This window comes from Drosophila hydei, unplaced genomic scaffold (genome assembly GCF_003285905.1).
Source record: "Drosophila hydei strain 15085-1641.00,03,60 unplaced genomic scaffold, DhydRS2 tig00008135-arrow-pilon, whole genome shotgun sequence".
Classification (NCBI taxonomy): domain Eukaryota; kingdom Metazoa; phylum Arthropoda; class Insecta; order Diptera; family Drosophilidae; genus Drosophila; species Drosophila hydei.
Window position 1 is genome coordinate 3,027,551 of NW_022045844.1, and position 22,664 is coordinate 3,050,214.

General features: G+C 39.9%; 2 protein-coding genes across 9 annotated transcripts; both read right to left on the minus strand.

Annotated features, from left to right (window-relative positions):
• Window positions 1-442: 442 nt before the first annotated feature.
• On the minus strand, window positions 443-8,776 carry LOC111593201 (epsin-1). 6 transcript variants are annotated; one of them, XM_023305831.2, is made up of 9 exons: window positions 8,403-8,776; window positions 4,596-4,684; window positions 3,871-4,529; window positions 3,146-3,812; window positions 2,993-3,086; window positions 2,669-2,934; window positions 2,503-2,604; window positions 1,691-2,098; window positions 443-751 (listed from the first exon to the last, which is right to left on the minus strand). In XM_023305831.2, exons 2-9 carry the CDS (start codon window positions 4,662-4,664, stop codon window positions 689-691), a joined length of 2,328 nt encoding a protein of 775 aa, XP_023161599.2. In that variant the 5' UTR covers window positions 4,665-4,684; window positions 8,403-8,776; the 3' UTR covers window positions 443-688. The 6 variants fall into 6 exon arrangements, with proteins under 6 accessions (XP_023161599.2, XP_023161598.2, XP_023161597.2 ...); XM_023305830.2 differs by lacking the exon at window positions 8,403-8,776 and adding an exon at window positions 5,003-5,146 and having other exon boundaries at window positions 1,691-2,095; XM_023305829.2 differs by lacking the exon at window positions 8,403-8,776 and adding an exon at window positions 5,003-5,145.
• Window positions 8,777-9,443: 667 nt separating this feature from the next.
• Window positions 9,444-21,004, minus strand: LOC111593211 (insulin-like growth factor-binding protein complex acid labile subunit). Of its 3 annotated transcripts, none has more exons than XM_023305856.2 (5): window positions 20,955-21,004; window positions 19,873-20,638; window positions 11,943-12,951; window positions 11,677-11,875; window positions 9,976-10,922 (listed from the first exon to the last, which is right to left on the minus strand). In XM_023305856.2, exons 2-5 carry the CDS (start codon window positions 20,163-20,165, stop codon window positions 9,976-9,978), a joined length of 2,448 nt encoding a protein of 815 aa, XP_023161624.2. In that variant the 5' UTR covers window positions 20,166-20,638; window positions 20,955-21,004. The 3 variants fall into 3 exon arrangements, with proteins under 3 accessions (XP_023161626.2, XP_023161624.2, XP_023161625.2); XM_023305857.2 differs by having other exon boundaries at window positions 19,873-20,635; window positions 20,955-20,986; XM_023305858.2 differs by lacking the exon at window positions 20,955-21,004 and having other exon boundaries at window positions 9,444-10,922; window positions 19,873-20,165.
• Window positions 21,005-22,664: the final 1,660 nt, after the last annotated feature.

Below are 22,664 nucleotides of genomic sequence, written 5' to 3' on the forward strand. Positions count from 1 at the left end.
TTGCGGTTGTTGTTAATGTGAATATCCTCTCGACAATGCACAGATTATTAATTTGTTTTTTAAAGCTATATAACAATTCAATTTCTGATCTGAACCGATCCTTCAAATGTTTTCTTCTTCCATTCCTTTTTGGTTTCAACAACAACAACATTTAACAGCTATGAAATAAATTATGAATAGGCAGCCAATCGGGGGACTTGACTCGAATATGGATCGTTTACAATTGTTCATGCTTAGGCTGAAGACCCTCAGTGCTGTTGTTGCTCATATTATTATTATTATTAACTATACATTTGGAGTTGATTTCTATTACAATATGTTTAAAAGCCAGACAGAGACAGAGAGAGAACCTATTAAAAAAAAACTGTTGAAGCCTACACATTGCACGTAACTCTGTTTGTTTCTGTTGCAGCTGCTGTTGTTGTTGTTGCTGGTTGTTGTAGTTGTTTACTGAAACAACACATCACATATTTTACAGTTTAATAATACTTTCTTACACATAATTTTGTTTTTAGTTATTTCATATTTTCAGTTTGCTTCTATTGCTACTCTATGGTTGTTGTTGTTCTTCTTCGTGTTCCTGTACCCCGTCAAAGTGTGGTTGCTGTTGTGGTGTTAGCTGCTATTAGTTGCTGCTGTTGCTCATGCTGCTGATTAATATTATTGTGTTGATTGATTGATTGACTCCTTATGACAAAAACGGATTCGTTGCGGCTGCCTCCGGCTTTATCCACGGCATGTTGTTGTTTTGCTGTAAGAATCCAATTTCAAATATTAGTTTAAACAATTCTAAAGTGTCTCGTACATTGGCGCTAAACTAAGCAAAACTATCTACATGCAGTTGCTAGCAGCTACGTTCAATTAGTTGGTTAGTTTAGTGTTTAGTATAAGTTTTTATTTTTGTTTTTTTTTGCCAACTATCGGGCATTTGTGGCTTTAGTTTCTAGTATTATTTGGATAGCAGAGCATGCACATTCGAAAAAACATTTTACCCATTTGCATTGTATTTTTTGCATATTATTGCATTATTGTTTGTGTTTTATTTAAGCGTCCAAGCCTCCATTGTTGGCTACAATTAGAAAATATTATGATCAACTGTGTTTTTTGTTTCTCTTCAGCAGATAGCAGCTGCTTGTTAACAATGATTACTCAAGTATTTAAGACGTATTAAACAGAGAGCGATAGGCAGGGAATGAAACCGTAGAGATTGAAGAAATTGTTCAAATTTGGCCAGATGATGAGTTTGCAGTTCTGCACTCAGTTTTGGCATGGAAATTTATAGTTATAGAATTTATAGTTATAACTAGAGTTCACAGCGTGACAAAGAGTTATTTCTCAAGAAAATCATTCAAGTTTTTGGTAACATAGAAGTTTAAAGAAGCCTTAAGGAATTATATAATCCAAATTTTGGGATTTGGCTTAGTTATATGGATTAAGTAAGCAGATAGTTAATACAGTTTCATTCCCTGGCGCATTAAGGGCATTCTCTAGCAGTTGTTTAAGAAAATCATACAAAGAAAAAATCAACAAAAAAAATTCAAATCATAAACAAACAGCAAACTAAATTAAACTCAAGCAAAGCAACAACAAATCGCAAATCTGTTTCTGTTTCTGGCAATATCAAATAGCATCAATAAGGACAACTGCAGAACGACGAACAACAGAATACGGCTACGAGTCTCCAACTCACTTCCAATTTGTAGTAGTTGCCGCCCATGGTTTCATTTGGATTGCCATAGATGCCACTAGGGTGCGCCATTTGGCTGCTCTCATAGCTCAATGGTGAAATGCTCACGCCTGGCGTATCGGCCAATGATTCTGAAAGGGCGCTGCTGTAGCTATGCGTATAGGGAGAATAGCTAGGAGTGTTGTAACTGCTGCTCCCAAACTGAATAGAGGGCGATGGGGCCGAGGGGCTGACAAAATATGAATGCTGCAATGGCGATTCGCCCAATATATCCATGTTGCGTATATTGTCAATGTGGGGACTATTGTAACCATAGCTATGAGTATAGGCATTGTTGTTGTCGCTCTGTGGATTGTTGTTGTTGTTCTTGCTGTTGTTGTTATTATTATTGCTGGCGTTGAAGAACATCTGCTGTGGACGGGACAGGGTAGGGGGTTTATTGAATGCGCTCATCGGCTGAAAGTCGTCTATTAGCTGCAAACTAGTCGGACGCAGCGGCTTTAAGGGATTGGGCTATGATTCAAATCGATTTGGATTTTAATTGTTGCATGCAACAGTTGCTCATAATGTAAAAGCAAAACAAATGTACGTTTAAGAGGAAACAAAATGCAATGAAGAGAAAGAGAGGAAACGATAATAGTAGAAAAGTAAAGTAAAAGAATTACCCATAAAAATGATTAGACTAATCGCAGAAAATCTCAAATAATATATATATATATACATATATATTTATATATATATATATATAAATATATAGATATATATATACAGTTAAATATGCCTAAACAATCGTACACACACGCTTGCACACTCACCTGGGAGGCTGCACTGACTCCACCGGTAACCGGCGCCCATGGATCCTGATTCATGTTGACGGGAAAGGGCGGCTGTTGTTTCAATTGATTGATGGACGGCACCTGGTTTGATTAATAACAACAATAATTAGATAATAGTTTCCAGAGAGTTTCTAGTCGTATTTACGGCTGGCTGCTGCTGCTGGAATAGATTCGTTTTGGGTGGCATCACGTTGTCCGCAAATGGATTGTAGGCGGGCGCAAGTCCTGACTGTGTCTGCGGCGTATTTGGCTTAATTAGATTATCCAAATTGACCAGCGCTGAATTTTCGCCAAGGAATGCAAGCGGATCACGATAGGGCTTCTTTGTGGTGGCTCCTGTTGATGGATGCATTGAGCCGCTGTTGTTGCCATAGTTTGTCGAAAGCGGATCCATATCGTCCAGCAGCGAAGCTGTCGAGCAATTAAAACTAGTTACTCATTGAATCCATTAAGCATTACGTTCACAAACCATTGTTGTTATTGGAGGCATTCGAATTGTTGTGTTCGGCACTTTTATTGCGATTGGTGATCAAATCAAACTCATCAAAGTCGGGTGATTGTTTCTGCGAGACAAGAGAAGCGATTAGCTTAAAGCGTTTGTCATCGATGTATAGACACTTACCTTAATGGCGCCTGTTTGCATTGCCTTCCAAGGATCATCTAAGGTAGCTGCACTTGGTTGTGCTGCTGCCCAGGGATCGGCAGAAGCAGCTGGCGCTGCAGCTGCTGCTGGCTGTACTTCACTCAGCCAAGGATCCCCAGAGCTACCATTGCTCGCCGCATGTGTTGTGGTTGGAGCAGCTGCCAATACGGGGCTGACTGCTGTTTTTGTCAACCACGCGTCCACAGGCGCTGGTGCAGCTATACGACCATTTTGGTTGGCATTGCCATTCGTTTGTAGCCAGCCCTCGTTGGAGGAGCCAGACGCCAAGGATGGCGACTGTGTGCGCAGGCCCCAAGCATCGCCAGTTGCGCTAATAGGTTGAGGCGGCGCCTGCGCAGCTGCTCCTAGCGGCACACCTGCACTCATAATCGTACGTGGAGCAGCCGCGGGATGCCACGGATCGACATGGGGCGAGGCGGCAGCGCCAGCCCAAGGATCTGACAGTTGACTAGCTGCACGGTTAGAGGGTGCAGCCCAGGGATCGACAACAGCAGCGGCGCCGCCAGCAGCGCCCATTGGTGGACTCGAAATGCTTGTCGCGCCCAGCGAGATGTCCAGCAAGTCTAGCAAATGGCTCTGTTGCTCCTCCTTCTTAGGCGCCGGTATGGGTCGGCCACTTGAATCCCTATGAAAGCAAGAATATTATTAACTAAGGAATATAGAAGTCGTTTGATTATCCTTACTTGAAGTCCTGCTCGCTCTGGCTGAGTGCTAATTGCAGACGCACATCGTCGCTGCGCCTTTTGGCTTCTTCCTGTTCGGCTTCCTCCCGCGACATGGCCATCGCAAGCTGCAACTGCAGCTCCTCCTCACCAGCGGTTTGTGGACGTACCATTTCCAGCTCGGATGCATTTTTGGGCGGCTCCTCTTGCCAGCCCGGCGGCATGTCACGCTGTGAGGGTCCATCAATGTACCCATCGCTGCCAAAGCCACTCGGATGTAGAGCAAAGCGCTCTTTGGCTTTCAACGCCTTAACACGCTCGTTCTTGAGCCTTTCATCGTCCTTGAGCAGGTTTACCAATTGTTTGGCCTTCTCGCGCACATGCGTGCCCTGATCCTTGCCCTCCTCAAAGTAGACAAACTCACGCAACGTTTGTATGGCAAATATATTCTCCTTGCACTGCTGGGCCACCTTCTCTGTGCCCGTTTTAATCAGATACTCGAGCAGTATGAGCGCCTTATAGACATGCCGCCAATTCTTGCCATGGTCATTCAAGCGTTTCCATATCATTTGCATTATCTCCGAAAAGGCAACAACATTGTACGTCAAGTCGGCTATTTCGGCCATAATTGTGGCCGATGGCCCCCATGGATCATTGGAAGTTGCCTCGCGCACCTTAACCTAACAATTGAACAGTCATTCGTGAGTAATGTGGATAATGCAATAGATATTAATAAATTGACTTACCTGTGCATCCGAATAGTTGTGCGCGAGATTTTTGATGTTTCTTCGTAGTCCGGCGACATTGACCTGCATATCGTCTTTTTGTTTTCTCACTGTGTGACGAGAAGAGTGAAGAGGTGTATTAACATGGCTATAACTAAATACAATTCTCTGCGTCTACAGTTTATGTTTGTACTAATACTCTAGAGCTGTTAAACCGTTTTCACTAAATTTTGTTTTCAAATCAAATTTCTGTTTTGCTTGAATTTTGTTATATACATTAAAACGCTACCAAAAACAAAATGAATTCTGTTGTGAAATGAATGTCACATTACAATATATATATATCTATACATATGTATATATACTATACATATATATACAATATATGTATATAAATAATTTCTATATAAAATATAATCAATACACACAAATCCAAAAAAACAATTCCAAATATGTCGCACAGGGGCGCATCCGATCTGTGCGAGTTTAACTTTATTCTTTGATAAACTATAACATATAAATGTATATATGGGTGGCAATGTGTCTATGTGTATGTCCGTGTATGTGTGCTGTTTCAAAACTCAAAAACAAATGCGTGTAGTTCATACATTTTTGAAAAATAATACAAATTCTTGGCTACTTTTCAACTAAAAGCTCTGTTTACAGCTTCAATTAAAGCTTTTAATTTAGTCCGCTTTGAGCTTCAGTCAACTATCATACCCATGTCCACATTTATAGTGTCATGTATCAAATAAAAACGTATATATATGTATCAAAAATCATAGGCGGTGTATTTTAAGTAAAAGTTTATGCAAAGAAAACATTAAGACTTACTTTTCGGTTTGTTTTTGTTTTCTGTTTCTTTGCGATTGACTTATACAAGTAGTTTTTTTGCTTTCTCTATATGCTATATATAGAAGGTGTTTTTTTAATTGCTTGAATTTTTCTTTAGCTTTTTTGTTTTGCTGTTATAAGTGCTCCAAAGCAAGCTAAGTATGAGATACAAGATAATACAGTCAAAATACGTAGTATAAGAGTACATAGATATATATGTATGTATATATAGAGTTAGAAATGTTGTGCAGTGTTAAGGCACATTAAAACGAAAGTGCAACAAAATTAATAAACTTTAAATAGAAACGTATAAGAAAAGAAAACTAAATAGTGCTCGAAACAGACCCAAGTTCAAGTCTAGAATAGAACCACAGCACCCTACACACGCCTATGTGACATAGAGAGCGTATTTGTAATTCAATTTGCACAACAACAAAAATAGATAAACAAACGAGCAAAAACTAGTAAGAAACTGCGAACGAAGTCGAAAACGAAATGCTCTGTGCAAAAAACTGTCAGACAAAAGCTGATAGATACAGGTTAGTTGTTGAAATGGTCCTGTATAAGAGAAAATATAAGACTGCTATGCTAATTGCACTCATGGAGCTGCCAGTTATACAGAAATTTCAGTAAATATTAAATAGCAAGACTCATGATCGTGGTAATACAGACCCTTTCCAGGAAAGAAGCCAGAAAAGTGCAGCGAACAGACCACCCATTGTCGTGGTATTTGCTATAAATAGCAATTGTTTGGAATGAGCAAAATTGCCGCTAAGCTGCTTTATGCAAAACACAATAAGAAATAATTATAACCGTTTTTTATCACTGACAGAAAATCGAAAACAGTCGAAGGAAGGTGTTTATGCCGATGACCTTCGGATTCTAATCAATGTGAAAATACATAAAAATCACAGTCTAATTTCACATGTGCTAATACAATTAAATACGATTTTTTGTTTCTTTTAATGATTTGTAAACAATTTTTTGCGAATGTTCTTTGGCTGTTGAGTAGAATATAAACTAAAGCTAATCCACAATTCACGTCAGAGATCTAGAAAAACATAAACGCGCACATACGCGAGTTTACGACGTAGCCTAATTAAAGCTGATAAGATATCAGCGCACATTAAGAATTTATTCTATTTGATGTTACTCAGAGCCAGAGTCAGGTAAGCGAGCACACAGATATTTCGACATCTAGAATCTAGAACGAGTTGGAATGCGTAGTTGCCGCTGAAGTGTGAGTGATGAACGCACTTGACACATATTGGAGCCGGCTTAAAAAGAAACTTCGTGCAGATTTCGAATTCGAAAAGCACAGAGTTCGAAACTAGTCGAACGGGTCTATATGTATATGTATATGTTGTGCATGTGAGTATGTTTTTGTGTGAGAGTATGTTTTTGTGAATGCTGCTGGATTCATTGACCGCTGCTCAGTTGTAATAATGGGCCGTGCGTGCAGATCAGACAACGAGAGAGACAGAGAGAATAGTTGAAATGCGGGCCGGTAGTTAACGGTTTGTTTGTTTTGTTTTGTTTCCTCTCGCGCTCTGCTTGCTGCAGCAAAATAGAAGTAAAGACAACACGAATAATTCAATTAAATGTCGCACAAGAAACAGAAAAAAACGAAAACGGATTGGAAATGAGGGGGAGGTGCATTGGCCTGAACTTGAACAACCGAATGCCAGACCCCAACAAGCCATCGGCAAGAAAGAGAGAGGAAGCACGGCGTATTTGTGGGGTGGTTGTTACGACGCGAACTTTCTTTGTTGTGACGCTTTATTTTTGCACTTGACTTTTGCAGTGACGACGACGACAGCGACGTTTTTATTGCCAAAAATATATTAGGGTCTGTGTTGGTTTGTGTGTATGTATTTAGATATAAACTGAACAGCTTGCGACCAGAGAAGCCTTGAATTCAACGTCAAGTTCAATGAACGTTGGCTAAAAAACAATTCGCGCAACGGAAGCGCAGCAGCGGGCGAGAGCTTTGCCGAGATCGAGATCACAAGCGAGACTGAGCAGGCGAATGAGTGCGTGATGCGAATTGATACGAATGTGATTTAAATGGCGGCCAGCAACAACAAGCACACTCGAGCACACACATTAGAGAAAATATTCCGTGCTCTTTGTTTGTGTGTTGTCTAATGCTATTATGAACCCCTTTGTTTGCGGCTTGTCCGTTTTATCGTTTAGCGCAATATTGCGAATGTGTGGAATCGATAATGGGGGTATGTGTAGCCGAAGGTCAGCATTTGCATAGCGTAGCCCACTGTGCAGGTCTCTGATCTTGCACTCGCTCTCTAATACTCTAACGCTCTGCCTCTCTCATTTGTCGCTCTCTCTCTCATAACTAATGTTGCATTTTGTGCATGCGGGCGTTCAATATGGGGCGTATGCATTGTATGTTTGTGTGCGTCTGTGCCTCTATGTGCATGTGCGTCTGCTTGTGTGTGTATAACTCTGTGATAACAAATCGAAAACGAAAATTACGATTAGATTTCAAATTAATTTGTATGTGTGTACATTTTTTTGTATATTTATATTTAAAGTGTTGGTATGCATCGACACCTGATATAGAAAGACACCTTCATTCATTAGTCACTTCTATTGCGGCGAAATGGGCAACATAAACCAGTTCCAGCTATGACTAAGCGACGAGGCGGCGGCGAAACGAGCCGGCGAAAATACACAGTAACAACTGTTATCAACAAAATATACATTTATATATAAATAAAACAGAACTACAACTACAAAAACTATGAAGAAGCTCGAAGTTAATATTTTCTTTATGTACAACAAAAATAACAACTTCCGTTAAGTGAAGCACAGATTTGTGACGTTCATACACATACACATACATGTATATGTACAATATGCTCGCCTTGTTTACAGTATTCGCTGCCAATAATAAAATATAAAAAAAAGAATACAAACACAAAGAAGCAAACTAAAGAGAAATGCTCGCCCCAAACGCTGCCCACGTCCGCTTACCTGCTGCAATACTTCTTCTCTCCGCTCTGTGCGTTGCGCTTGCTGCAGTTAGCTAGTCCGTGTTTGTTGAGTGTGTGTGCGTGTGTCTGTGTAGGTGTGTGTATATAGTGTTTAGTGTATAGTGTTTCTATTATATATATGTGTGAGTGTGGGGCTCCAAGAAACAACGACAACTACTCCTCCCAGCTAGTTTTATATATTTTACGACTTTCTTTTTATATGCCCGACACAGTCACAAGACGATGACAACAGACGGCGACGTCAACAAAATTGAAATGGAGACCAATTATATGCAGTTGTAGTGTACGCGTTATTTACACAATTTTTCACGAAACACACAATTGTTAGCCAAATATAATATGAAACAGAGCAATGAATTTTCTTGTTTTGTATGGCTTTTGCGATTGCTTTCTTTTTCTGCTGCTGTTTTGCTCCGTCTCCTATCGCTGACGATGGTATAACTAAATAAAAGAAGTTAAACGATATATCGATATAATAGTGAAGGTGCAACTGTTTGTGAACAGCTATCGATGAAAAAACCAAACTGTCGATAAGAAGTTAAAATTCAATAACAAAAAACAAAAAAAAAATTAAAAGTAAAAACTTTAGTTAGTACTTTATATTTTTTATAATTATACAACTACAGCAAGAAGGCACATCGTTAGTGATGTGAACTAACTCTGTTGTGCTATGTGCAAGCCGCCACACAATGTACAGTACATGAGTGCTGTTAATTAACAGCACTAATGTTATTTATTTGCTATCGATTTTTCTTAAGGGCGCTAAAACTTGACATTTGAATTTGAGTTTTGACTTGAGCTCAAATTGAAACAAAGTTTTTATTTACGACTTTATTTAGAATACCATTTTCATTTTCATTTATATAATTACGCGCTACAAACTAAATTCATTTGTTAACCAACTGATAACAATATATAATTTCAATCTGTGTTTTTATGTGCGTTGCTACTGTTGTGTGTGTGTGTGGGAGTGTATGTGGTTGTTTGTGTATGTGTGTGTGGCTTGTTCGTTTTTCTCTTTTAACATTAACTTTTCGCTTATTTATTTTTTTTGCTGGATTTCTGTGTTTTTTTTTTTTTTGTTTAACTCTAAGTACCTACTTGTAAAACTTTTCAACGTATGTATATGGTGTATACAGTTATTTAAATATTTATATTCGCTCTCCTCCTACTGGCCAGACAAGCTGTACCCACCCCCAAGTTGTGTGCCCCACCCGCCCAGCATTCGACTTATACCTTAAAGCCTGTCCTAAGTTTCGTTCGTCCTTTCGTCTGTTCGGGTCGATCCGCTCGAAAATTTTCTGCTTTTTTTTTTAACTTTCTCTTTGCTTTGATATTATTTGTTCGATTCGATTTCGCGTTTAAACTTAGATTAACTTAAGACATACAATCCAAAAAAGTTTCTCCTTTTCTCACGTTGCATGCCACGCCCCCCAAAAACACGCTACGCCCACGCCTACGCCTGCCAGCGCCTTTACAGTTAAATAATTCTTGTGTTGTGTATTTTTTTAGATTTAGTTATTTCTTCTTCTTCTTCTTCGTTTTGTGGCTCCTCACTGCTCCGGCGGCTCTTCGGGTATTTGCAGATTCTGTGCCGCGTGCTCCACATCGCCGAGCAGCACCGACGGATACTCCTCGTGCACCGAATTGGACTGCGAATCGGCATCCTCATCGAGCAAATTCGATTTGCTCGCTGGCATCGGCATCGGCATCGGCGTCGGCACCAGCACCACATTCGGTATATACTCGACCGTCTCATACTCTGTCTTAGCCACAGTATCGGCCTCCGTTTGCTCTGCCGGCTTCGGCTTCGGCTCTGGCACCGAGCCTGGAGGCAGCTCCACAGCTTCGGCTGTGGCGTTCATCTGTGACGGCTTCATCTGATTGGGCTCCTCGATGTCCAGGACAACGGGCAGCGTATCATTCGGTTGCGGCGTTGTGGTGCTGGTGGTTGTCGTGGTTGGTGCTGTGGTGGTTACCATTTCCATGGGATTAACCGGAGTGGGTGTTGTACCTGCACTAATAGGAGGAGGAAACGTTGTCGTCGTGGTTGTTGCCGAAGTCGTTGACGTTGTTGTTGTTGTTGTTGTTGTTGTTGGGTTCGTTGTATTGGCTTCCTCGAGCACTGGCGCAGACGGTGGCGTGGTTGTGGCTGCGGCCAGCAGCAATGTGGGTGGCACTACCGGTGGTGCAGCTATTATGACCGGATTGATCAACGGCTGTCCGAGTGTCGCAATTATCGGCGGCAGCAGCTCGTCCTTGTTCTTGATCAAGATGGGCGAGGGCACGAGCATTTGGACCAGTGGCTTGGCATCCTCTGCATCGACGATCTTCAGCTTGGTCACCAGCAGCGGCAAATCGTAATTGTAGAGCATTGGCAGCACCGTGCACACCTCCTGATCGTTCTCAAAGCACTGCGATCGGCCCCGAATGCGCGCATCCTGCGCGATCATCAAGCGGCACAGCTCGTTCAGGCGCACATCACACATGATGGGATTGTCTAAAGGGTATTATATAGAGGTAATGTGAGCATTAATATTAGATATCTCTATATTATACGCATCGTAATAAGACAAGGGCGCTAAGGGGTAGAGGCAAGGCTGATAGGCGAATGGATAGGCAACATAGATAGATAGTCTAGAAGAAGAAGAAGAGCAAAGCACAAGGAGCTGGAATCGAAAGATCTTCATGGGATATACGGAATATCTGTTTCAGTCAAGATACGTAACGTTGTTAATCTCTTTCTACCTTTCTCTCTCTCTCCCTCTCTCTCTCTCTCTCTCTCTCTACCACTGTTTTTCTATCTCTTTCTCTTTTTCTTTCTCTATCTCTCTTTCATTTTGTCTACCTCATTTTCTTTTAAGTATTTCTTTCTGTCCCTTGATTTCTTTCTATAATAATATCCATATTTCTCCCTAGCTCCCTCATATTCTTCTATCTCAATCTATAGATTCCCACTCTCTTCTTCTATCTCTCTTTCCCCTCCATCTTTTTTTCATACCTTTTTTCTCAATCTCTCACTCTCTCTCCGTTTGTTTTCTCTTTCGCTGTCTCTTTTTCTATCTCTCTCACTCTCCCTTTCGCTCACTCTCTCTATCTCAACTATTCACTCACCATCTTCTCAATATATATTTTTATATATATATATATCTAGCTATCTCTAGCTCTAGCTCTAGCTCTAGCTCTCTCTCTCTCTCTCTCTCTCTCTCCCTCTCTCTTCATTTTCTCACCCCCTCCCTAAACTATTCACTCACCATCCAAAAACATCTCCAATTTGCCAGGAACATTGTGATTCTTGCAGCGCGTATTGGTGACGAGTTCGCTGGAGATGCTCGAGATTTGATTGTTGGTCAGGTTGACCTGGCAGAGCATTGGCAGCCCGTAGAAGTCGCGCTCCAGCTTCGTGATGTTGTTATAGGCCACCTTCAGGATCTTCAAGCTGGGCAGCAGAGTCTGCAGAGAGAAGTTAAAGAGAAGTTAAGGCTTAGCTAAACGTTCTTTGAGTTTCTCAAATTCTCACCGTTTCCAGCTGCTTCAGTTCGACCAGTTGATTGGCGGTCAGATCGAGTATTTCCAATCGATTCATGCCATTCAAGTCTCCTGGGAGTATGTATTCGATTCGATTCTCTGGCAGGCTGAGTATGCGCAGATGACTTAAGCCCGCCAAAGCGGAGTCCAGAGTAATAATTTGATTGTGATCGAGACGCAGATCGATGAGCGCCAGCTCCGGGCTGTGCTTGTAGGCTGGCAGCAGACGCTGTATGCGATTGTAGGAGAGATCGAGTACCCTGAGGGAGCGCATGCCGTGCAGCTCCTCCATGGAGAACTCCTCAATGTCGTTGAACGAGAAGTTGCCCCTCGTCAGCTTCACCATCGGATGCAGCGAGAAGTTCAGCGAACGGATATGATTGCAGGCCAGATTCAACGTATCCAACTGCCGGCACGACTGAAACTCATCCTGAGCCAAAAACTCCAGCTCGTTGTTATTCGCGAGCAGCTCGGTCAAGTGCTGGGCGTTCCGCAGCACACGATCGAACGATCTCAAGCGATTGAAGTGCAAATGAATGATCTCCAGATCGTCCATGGTGGCCATGTTCAGGGGCAGATGCTCCAGTCGATTGTTGTGCGCCATCAGCAGACGCAGCTTACTCCCGTCGGGTAGCTCCTTATCGAGATCGCTGATATTGTTCGCATTGATAAACAGTGAGTGGAGATTGGTCAATTCGGCCAGCGATCCATTCAGCGATTCCAGTTGATTTCGACCCAAGTGCAGGATGAGCAGGCTGAGCGGAAAGGCGCCACGATCCAATCTAGTTATATTATTGCTGGGTAATATCAAATTCGTGATCTTCTGAATGCCTCTGAGATCCTCCTGCTGCACGACTCGTATGTTGCAGCGGCTGATGTCGAAGGTCTGCAGCAGCGGCATATGATTCAAGACGTGCTTCGGAATCTCGTCGAGTTCGTTGTCGGCGACGCTTAAGTAGGTGACATTCGATAACCCGCGAAATGGCAGCTCGGGCAGCGATCTATAAATAGCCACAAACAGCACAAAAAATAGAATATATATATTAATGCCATTACAATATGCGCAAATATTAGAATAACAGAGTCTCAGACCTACTTTGGCATTCGGCAATAACAAAATTACATTATCTCCCCAAGACTATATTTAGTTGCCACTGGGGAATACTCGCTTTGCTAGTATCAGCCCAGCCAGAGAGTTAGCTACTTGAACGGCAGCAATGCAAAACTTGAGTAGAAGACGAACTTTTGATATTCAATTGTAAACTTTTCTGCTGCTGCATACTTTTTGGCGCACAACTGCGAATGACACCAGCTGAAAGCGGTCATTGGATATATGAATGAGTTGCATATGTAGTAGCTATTCATGTATCTGTAGTACGTGTATCTGTAGCTAGCTGTGCTGCATAGCTAAATGTATATAGATTTGCATACGAATGTTGTTGCTGTATTTGCAACTGCTTCGGTTCTGCTTTGTGAGTCTGCATCTGTATCTTTTACTGTATCTTTATTTTAAACATGAATGTATAGATCTGTATTTATATATATCTGTATCTTTATCTGTGTCTGTATCTATATCTTGCATATGAATATGTATAAGTGTATATATACATATATATATCTGTATCTTTACCTGAATCTGTATCAATGTCTTGCATATGAATATATATAATTATATATTCATTGCCTGCGAGCATCTGTATATGCATAAGCATACCCAAATGTATCTGTAACTGCTTCATGATGTATCTATATATTCATAGCTAAATCTGCCTTTTAGTCTGTTCCCACATTTACAAATAAGTATCTGTATCTGTGACTGTATCTATAGCTGTCTCTATAGCTATATCTAAATCTGTATGCTCAATGTCTACAACTGCATCTTCATCTATGTCCGCATCTCATCTGTATCTATCCGTAGCTTTTACATATATATCCACGCCTCTATCTTCAGTTGCATCTGTTCCCATCAACATCTATGAATTGGTATCCATATCTCTATCATATATGCATCTTTGTGTTTAGCTGGTAGCAGTATATGTATCTGCATTTGTATCTATCAGAAGCTTTTACATCTCAAGCTGTATCTGCATCTGTATCAATGCTCATCTATATCTCTATCTTCAGCTGCTTCTGCAGCTGTGTTCCCATTTACATCCTACGTATCTTTAACTTATTGATACTATATCTTTATATGTATATGCAACTGTCTGTATTGTTAGCTAAGTATCTCTGCATCTGCGCATCTGTATCTTTAACTGTTTAAGTATCTATAGATGTAGCTATGTCTTCATCTGTATCTGTATCAATATTTGTATCTTCAAGTGCATCTATGTCGCTGTATTGTCATCTATATCTGCATCTGCAACTGTTTTAATATTTGTAGCTGCATCTGCATAGCTGTATCCATATCCAAATCTATATATTCATCTGTATCTTCAACTGCATTCCTACAGTTTCGCTGACAGAGCTTATCAGCGAGCCAAAAGTCGCTATATCATATGGATACCTGTATCTGTATTCGCATCTGCAAGCCTCCCTGCATCTGCCCCGCTTTCTATTCGCGTTTGTATATCTTTATCGATGACTGCAGGCGGCTATTAAGTTGTCGCCGTCGGGGCGCCAAATGGTCGCATTATTCATGATGGGAACTGGGCTGGGAACTGGCTGCTGCTGCTTCCACTTCTAGCTGACTGACTATCTGGATGGCGTGCAAATTGCTTGATGGCAGCCAGTGGACATCCTTGGCGCCGTTATTGGCAGCAGCCAAAGAGCCTGCCACTGATTGGCAGGCATCTATTTTTAGATCTCGAGACACTTGATCTTGATTGATTGCGAGCTCGCCTGTCCAACAGTTGATTATGTAATGTGGAAAAAAAACCAGGCAAGGATGATGATGATGATGATGATGCAGCCAGCTAGCTAGCCTAGCCTAGCCTGGCCTGGCCAGCCAACTGCAATAGATACGAGTATTGTATCTATAATAAGCAGACGGCAGCGTTCGCTCGTTGAACTTGAGCGCATATCAGGCCAGATACATAAGCAGCTATATATCTATGTATATAAAATGAGATATATATATATATATATATATATGTATGTATGTAGTATATTATATATATATATATAGACAATTCCTTAACGTCAGTCATTTAATTGTCACACGACCTAAGCTGGCCTCTTGATCATTGATTGAACGTAATAATAAAATTCAATTGGGAGCCCGCTCGTTCTCTCTCTCTCACTCTAGCCGGGCTGCCTGCTCGCTCTTTTGCACAAACTGAGCTGACCCCAAGCAGACAAACAAACAAAAAAAATAATAATAACAATTACAAATAACAATAACAGAAACAACGGAACATTCCATTTCCAAGTATTCATTAGGCTTCTCCATCCCTCTCTCTCCCACTCACTCTCTCTTTCGCTCGTTTTTCAGCTAAATAATAAACCAAGTTTGGTGTAAACTTTCTTGTTGATTGTTTACCTTCTTCTTAAAGCACAGCATATACATATATACATATACATATACACCATATACACGCTCGATTCAAGTAGTTGTTGCGTTATCACTGAAAACGTTTTGTACTCGGAATATTCCATAATAAATTATGTAGCTATCGTACTCAACACTTTTTCGCACTTTTGTCAGGGCTGAACTACTCCTCAACTGTATAATCAGACATATATGCGTATATAAAGACGAGTATATGGCTTCTCTAGACATGGCTTCGGCTCTTATCAGCCTGAGAAAAACACATAACAAAATAAAAGTGATCAATGCATCGATGGAGCCATCCAAGCTCAACTCATTGCAGTGCCCAAGCTGAAGAATTTTTACTCTTCTCTAGTTTCAACAATTTCATTAGAAAACCCCACAAAAAAAAGCCAAAATTGTTGACAAAATTTTTCAACAATTTGATCAGTGGACGATCGTTAAAATGATCATTAAAATCACATTATCTATCAAGTTGGCGCCAGTCATAAACTTATGACGAGCCCAAGTCCATTAAAACAGCTGCTCTTATCAGAGCCCATAGAATTATATATGTATAAATATATATGAATATGTATATGTATGTGTATGTATGTCCACTAATATGGTTTCATTTTTAGGGCTCTGGGTAAAGGTCTAAGCCATGAAAATAATCACAATTATTTAAATTTGACTCAATTTTGAGCAATGCTTAAGACAGTTGAGAATTCTACTAAAGATATATATTTGTATCTGAAGTATACATATATATAATGTATTTCAATATACATATATAGATATTGAATATATATTTATATATGGATTGTAAGTTGCAACGTTATATTTCCCTTATTTTCTTCTCCATTTTATTATTTTTGAAACAGTTTTTCATAATTAATTTTTATTATTGATTTTGAAGCTATATGTTTGTCTAATCTGAAGTTTCTCTTTCTGGAAAACAATTTTCATTAGTTCAAATGCAATTAAAGTCAAGAAATGAAAGTAGTTTTTAGTTGGCAATATTTGGAGATCTTACAATTACCTAAACTGTGCCTGAGCTCCTACTCAAACATTCTTCAAAATTTTGTTAAGATAGGAAAATTTAATGGAGCTTTCAATTTTAAGCCGCTGAACTCGTTGATAATGAAAGTTTTAGATATTAAGTCTATGTTTTTGAATACCTGTTCCATTTATGCTTTAAATAGAGTTCTTGAAAAGGCAACTATAGAAAGTGTTTAGGGTATCTTCTCATTCAATCATTAACAATATATATTAATCCACTTTAAGATATTTATGTGAAGTAGCTCCAACTGACTAACTGATCTACTCAAAATATAAAATATAAAAAAAATGCAAATAAAATTAGGTTACTTCGAAATATAGTTTCAATTGTTGAAAATGAATAATAAAATATAATTTTATATAATATATTAGGAATCAAATGGAACAGATGAGAACAGGGAGTAGTATTAAAATTTAATTGCCTGCTATAAATTATTTGCATTTGTTCTTTAGATGACTGAGTAGAATATTCCGACTTTATTTTCAAATCGATATACATAGTGTGACATTACTGTGCCAAAAATATATTTTGATTTATGTATAATTGGAATCAGTTCGTAGCGCTTGAAAGCTCTTGCAACTCAAGCCAAATCAATTTCCAGAGAAAAGCCAAAGATTTTGAACGGATTTCGCAGCGGATTGCCACGCGCTGCCTAAGCGAGTCATAAGCATAGCACACACACACACACACACACACACACACACACAAGCAGGCACACTCACTTGCAGCACATGTGCTTTTCCTGGCGCTGTGATGTGGCCTGGCCTGGAATGATTTGGTCAGAGCGCGATATTAAGGCAATAGGTCAATTATATTAAATTGACATCAATGTAAAAAAGAACGAACGGAAAAAAGAACACTTTTCAGGCAGCACGCGCTGGCGACCCAAGTCGAATGGAATCGAACCGAATCGGCGTTGCATATGCGCTACACTGAGAAAAAAAACTGAAGAGAGTTGTAGTCAAAAAATCTTGTCTAAGGCAACATTTTTGGATAGATCTTTAAGAAATATTTTTTTTATATATTTTAATGAAAGTTTTGTCAGCATTTTTCAGAGTTTTATAACTCTTTATAATAAGATTTTATTGCAAACAAATTTTTAAGTTGTAATAAAATTAATTTTGTTAAAAATAACTCTTTTTATTCAGAAGTTGTCATGAAATAATTTAATGAGAATGCTGTTAAATTGTTTTCAGTGTAACAATATTATATTACTTTAAACTTGAAGAGCTTAAAGCAATATATTTCAACTGAAAATTTAAAACTTCTTAAGCTTTACTCAAATTCTTACTTAACTAAGCATATTTTCTTCGAGTGTACTTAATATGTATGTATGCGTATATAGCACTGATTCGATTAGGTTCTAGTAATTAAATCATTTTTCCAAGTTTTTTTTACATACAAATTGCAACTGATGGAGAGATGACGTTTGACAAATGATGCTGTCCGCTGATAAAGCAAAAGTCAGCCAATTGTATAACCCATCCAGAACTTGGCAGTTAATCGATTTCTATGCACAGAAGTGTACAGAAATGCTATATACTACAAACACACACATATACATATATACACATATATATTTGTGTGTATATATTGCACTGTATCTGTAATTTTTATTGTTTTTAATTGAATTGGCAGCTCATTAGGCGCAGGAGTCAAATATCAATGAACCCCGCTTATGAAATAGGCCTGAATATAATATTACTTATATATATTTGTGTATATATTCTGATATGGTTATTTATATTTGCTATTAATACTGTAAGTGCATGTGTGTGTGTGTGTGTTTGTGAGTGTTTCAAATTGAAATTCATTCAGAGTCTGCGACTGAGCGGTGAAAACGTGCAGCTCGCTCGCTCGCTGCCAGAACCAGAATCGAATCCAATTGCAATTATCAGTTTTGCATACGCATTAAGTATACGTCGGATGTCTCTGGGGATTTACTATATATGCCCGTGTCTATATATATATATGTGTGTGTGCGTGTTTATATAGAAAATAATTGATAAGCCACTCGGTCGCAGCCATTCAAGTATCAACAATCGAAGCACGAAGCTAAACGTTTGTTTGGCTCGCTCGTCTAGTTGAGGATCTAATCTTGAGTCTTGAGTCGAGGAAAAAAAATATGTTCGAAACGCGTGTCGCAACCAGCCCGAAACTAGTTGTAATTTGTCTCAATTGCATGAGGTGGATCCCAGCTCAGCTCAGTTCAGCTCGGCTAATTTCTAATTGAAAAATTAAATCATTTACTTCGGCCAGGTCATAATTAGATCCCAGAACCAGGTCTGCCCAATTGAGCCTCAATTGAAGTGCAGCTAATTATACTCGTTTTGGATCCCATATATCTACCCATCATATGACAGCTAGGAAATTGACCGCGAAACAAGTGAAGCGCATTTTCTCATTATTATTGTTTTTGCATTTTGCTTCTTGTTTGCTTCTTTTTTATTGTGCTTAAGTACATTGTACTCGTATTTTCGTAAATTTTGTTGTTGTTTTTCTTTGGTTTGATTGAGTTTAAGGAACCTAAATTGATAGCCAGCCTACGGAAAATTCTGTACGTTGCTCAGATAGGAAGACATTCGCGACCTTGAAATTTAGCCGATTATTGAATTTCGCGGGGGTTTCATATGAAAACAACTTTTTAGGGGTAAACCCTGGAGGCGAGACTCTTCAATGAAACCGTTAGAATGTGGGAATTTCCATTAGTAAGCTGCGTTTGTTATGCAATCCCAAAATGTTATGAAGTGTTCAGGAAATAATCAGAGAAGAAAATCCAGACAATGACCCAAGGCACCATTTTTGAGGTAGCCTAGCCTTGATAGCTGTGAAAGGCTTGAGAATCAAGTCTAGGCAGAAGAGCTAAGACCATGTTTATGTTGGAAAACTATCAAATTGGAATGACTTTAGTCAAGAAGTATAAAGAAAGCCTTGGGAAGACGTCGGAAGACCTAAGAAGTCTTAGGAAGTTTGGCGACGTTTTAGAGTATAGAGTGAGATGGATTTTTGGAACAAATAAAAGAAAGATTCGAGCCAATTCGAACCCAAGAAATACACAATTATACGACAGGTCCGCAGCACCCGCTTCTCTTCTCTATGAGTTTATCCCACAGCAGCCGAAGGAGGTAAGGTTTGACAGGAAAGCCTAACCAGAGAGTCCTAAGTCAAAACTTTAATAGTTTTAATACAGATTGTTGTTTCTATATACTTATTTAAGCCCGATGAAATTCGTAACTTAAGTCGTACCACTCACAATTTTAAAAAATTTCAGCCCCAAAATATCGTTTCTATAAACAATCTTAAATCTTATTAACCAAATACATCTTTTATGCAGGCATACAGATCACATTTCCATTTTCTATTAACATATTCTAAGAGCTAACCACGCACCTTAGTCCGTTCCATTGCATGCGCAGCTTGTAGATGTTAAAGTTCATATCCCTGAACGATCTCATCTCCAGATCGTCCAGTTGCGAATGGGTTATTTTCAGATCGATATTCACATCGGCGTTCAGCTTATTGGCCAGGCTGTCGACGACAGCGTTGAAGGACTCGAGCTTCTCGCAGGCGAGCTCGACGTGGTTGAAGGCTTTGCCCATTTCGCACGTGCACGGCGATATCTCCGGACGGGCCGAGCACTGCAACGCAGCAAAATGGAATACGGCGTACATAACAGAAGCCATATTGATGTCGAGTGCGGTTTATGTTGAGGAGACTTGAAAACTTTTTCCGATTTAGATTTCGATTTCACGGTTCACAGGATTTCGCTATGCGCTGAGCGACTGCAGGCAGTCGAAAATGTTTTTGGTGGGAAAAAACTGTCTGTACACGTTTGCTATACGGATGCGAACATATGTGCCGGAGTTTCCATACTTGGGTTTCGGTTTTTCTTTTTCTCTCTCTCGCTCTCTCTCTCTCCCTTTCTCTTTCACTCGATTTTTCGATATGTTGTCGACTTTTTAGGACCGTTATTAGAACCGTTTTTCCCGTTCACTTTTTGGCCGGCATCGAGTTTCACGCGACAAAAAGTCAAAAACCAAAAAAAAACAGCAGAAGAAGCAGAAACCCAGATGTGAGAGTTCTGTGTTTCAAATGTGGACTGCAATGCTCAATCGTTTGTTTGACCTCTTGACACGCACATCTATGTATTAATCTTCTAAGAACAAAACAAAAAATAAAATAACACACACGCACACACTTGCACACACACCCGTACACACTCTATATTGATTTCTCACTCTCTCTGTATATGTGTGTGTGTGTGTGGATGTCTCTATATATTTTATTTACTTTTTTTGATTTATATTTTTTTAAGCCGCGCGTATTGAGCGAGATTGTGAGTGTGAAGTGTGGAGTCGATTTCTATATAGTATTATTATTCTACATATGCTGTATATATATATATATAATATATATATATTATATATATATATTTGTATTCGTATATTATGTTGTTCTTTATAGCACTCAACGTTTTTTCTGGAGCCCCGTTGCTCACGTCTATAGCCCAACACGGTCCGTTTGCGACTGGGAAAAATAATGGAAACGCTGAGGATCCGTTTGTTGGCTGCGTCGCCAGCAGCGACGTTGACGTCGACGCGGGCAGCGGCAGCGACTGCGCATGCTGCTGCTACTGTTGCTGTCTTGACTGTTGTTGTTGGTATTGCTATTGCTGCTGCTGTTGTTGATGCTGCTACTGCTGCTGTTGTTGATGCCTTGAGAACTTTGAGCGCGCTTTTGAATGCAAAAGTTTTCTCTTTTGGCCACAAAGTATTGCAAGTTGCTGCTGCTGCCACAATTGCCACTGCTGACGGTGCTTCTGCTGCTGCTGCTGCTGCTGCCACTGACTGTTAGGCTATGTAATTGTTCAAGCAAACACTCAATTACATGTATTCCTGTCTTTTCAATCTCAATCTGAGTAGCTGGCGCCGCTGTCTGTTTTTGGTGCGTGATGTTTTTCGTATTGCCCCCTTTGAGCAGCACCAGCCGCAGTAGCAGCAGCAGCAGCAACAACTGAGATGGGTGTTGCTGCCACATGTGGCATGTTTGTAAGTTGAGTTTCTTAGGAACCTAGGCAGCAGGCCATGCCATGCCACGCATATACATATATATACATATACATATCTATGTATGGGGGCACCATTATCAACATCATGTGTTTACAAACTCTTGCTTCTACTCTTACGCACTGCTGATATATTGTCCTTTACTCACACACACATGCCAGCGGCGGCTGCCACATGCGTTTTGAAAATCAGTTTTATTTGTACGCAGCATCTTTTATCTGAGCATCTTTTGAGCAATGTTTTCAATTATGACGTTCTCAACTGCACAACGGCTGAATGAGCCGGCTTGTTATGATTTTGTTGTTGTTCGTGTGCCGCCTCATCGATGATAATCATGCGTGAAGATTCTACACATTTGGCAGACGCATTGGATACCCTACATGCATATAGAAATGTTAAGGCAAGTGAAATTCGGCTAACTAAGCTTAGATATGTATATACTCTGTACGAAACTTAAGCTCTTTAAGTTAAGCTATGTAAAACTACTTGAGAATATAATATATTCTAAAGCTTATTGTATTTTTCAACAATTTTTTATTGAACATTTTAAATCTAAATACCTTTCATCTAATCTTATTATTAATTATTAAATGGCAATTTCTAGTTGTTAAATTTCATCAGCCAATTTACAAGGTATTCCCGTCGCCTGCTCGCTCTAATTTTATGCATGCATGCAAAATAGCAATAACGGTGAATAGTTAACCATTTTGAGCTAGATATCGATTGTCGATAAGCCGCGCTTAGTATTTAATAAGTATTTAATTTGGTACTTAATTGCAGCGGCAGTCACAGCCAAAAGTTTTCAGCGTACTCGCGAAAAATAAATCAACAATAATTGGCTACTGTGGCAACTGTGGCGCCACCTCGTTGCAGCTTGCCAGGCGCCACATTGAAACGAGTACGGTGCCAGTTGATGAACAAGGGGGCAGCAGCAGCAGCAGCATGCACCATGCATCAAAGTCCGCAGTCTTAATTTATTTTGAAGTTGTGGCTGAGCACAGCGCATACATAATTAACCAAAGCCCCCTTAAAAATGCCGTCTGTCGCGGCGAATTCCGCACGAAATTCCTGCCGGCTGCAATGCGCGTGCCAATGTGCCCCATCACAGCCTCTGCC

Bases quoted from the DNA above. Each gene is read 5' to 3' on its own strand.
- LOC111593201 (XM_023305829.2), bottom strand. From the start codon at position 5,045: ATGCGCCCCTGTGCGACATATTTGGAATTGTTTTTTTGGATTT. The intron at 2,605-2,668 runs GTAAATACGACT...TAATCAAACCAG, and splicing joins TCCAGCAGCAGCAGCCAGCC to GTGCCGTCCATCAATCAATT. The intron at 752-1,690 runs GTGAGTTGGAGA...GGATTCTTACAG, and splicing joins GCAACTACTACAAATTGGAA to CAAAACAACAACATGCCGTG.
- LOC111593211 (XM_023305858.2), bottom strand. From the start codon at position 20,165: ATGGCTTCTGTTATGTACGCCGTATTCCATTTTGCTGCGTTGCAGTGC. The intron at 11,876-11,942 runs GTGAGAATTTGA...TTCTCTCTGCAG, and splicing joins AACTGAAGCAGCTGGAAACG to ACTCTGCTGCCCAGCTTGAA. The intron at 10,923-11,676 runs GTGAGTGAATAG...AATACCCTTTAG, and splicing joins ATTGGAGATGTTTTTGGATG to ACAATCCCATCATGTGTGAT.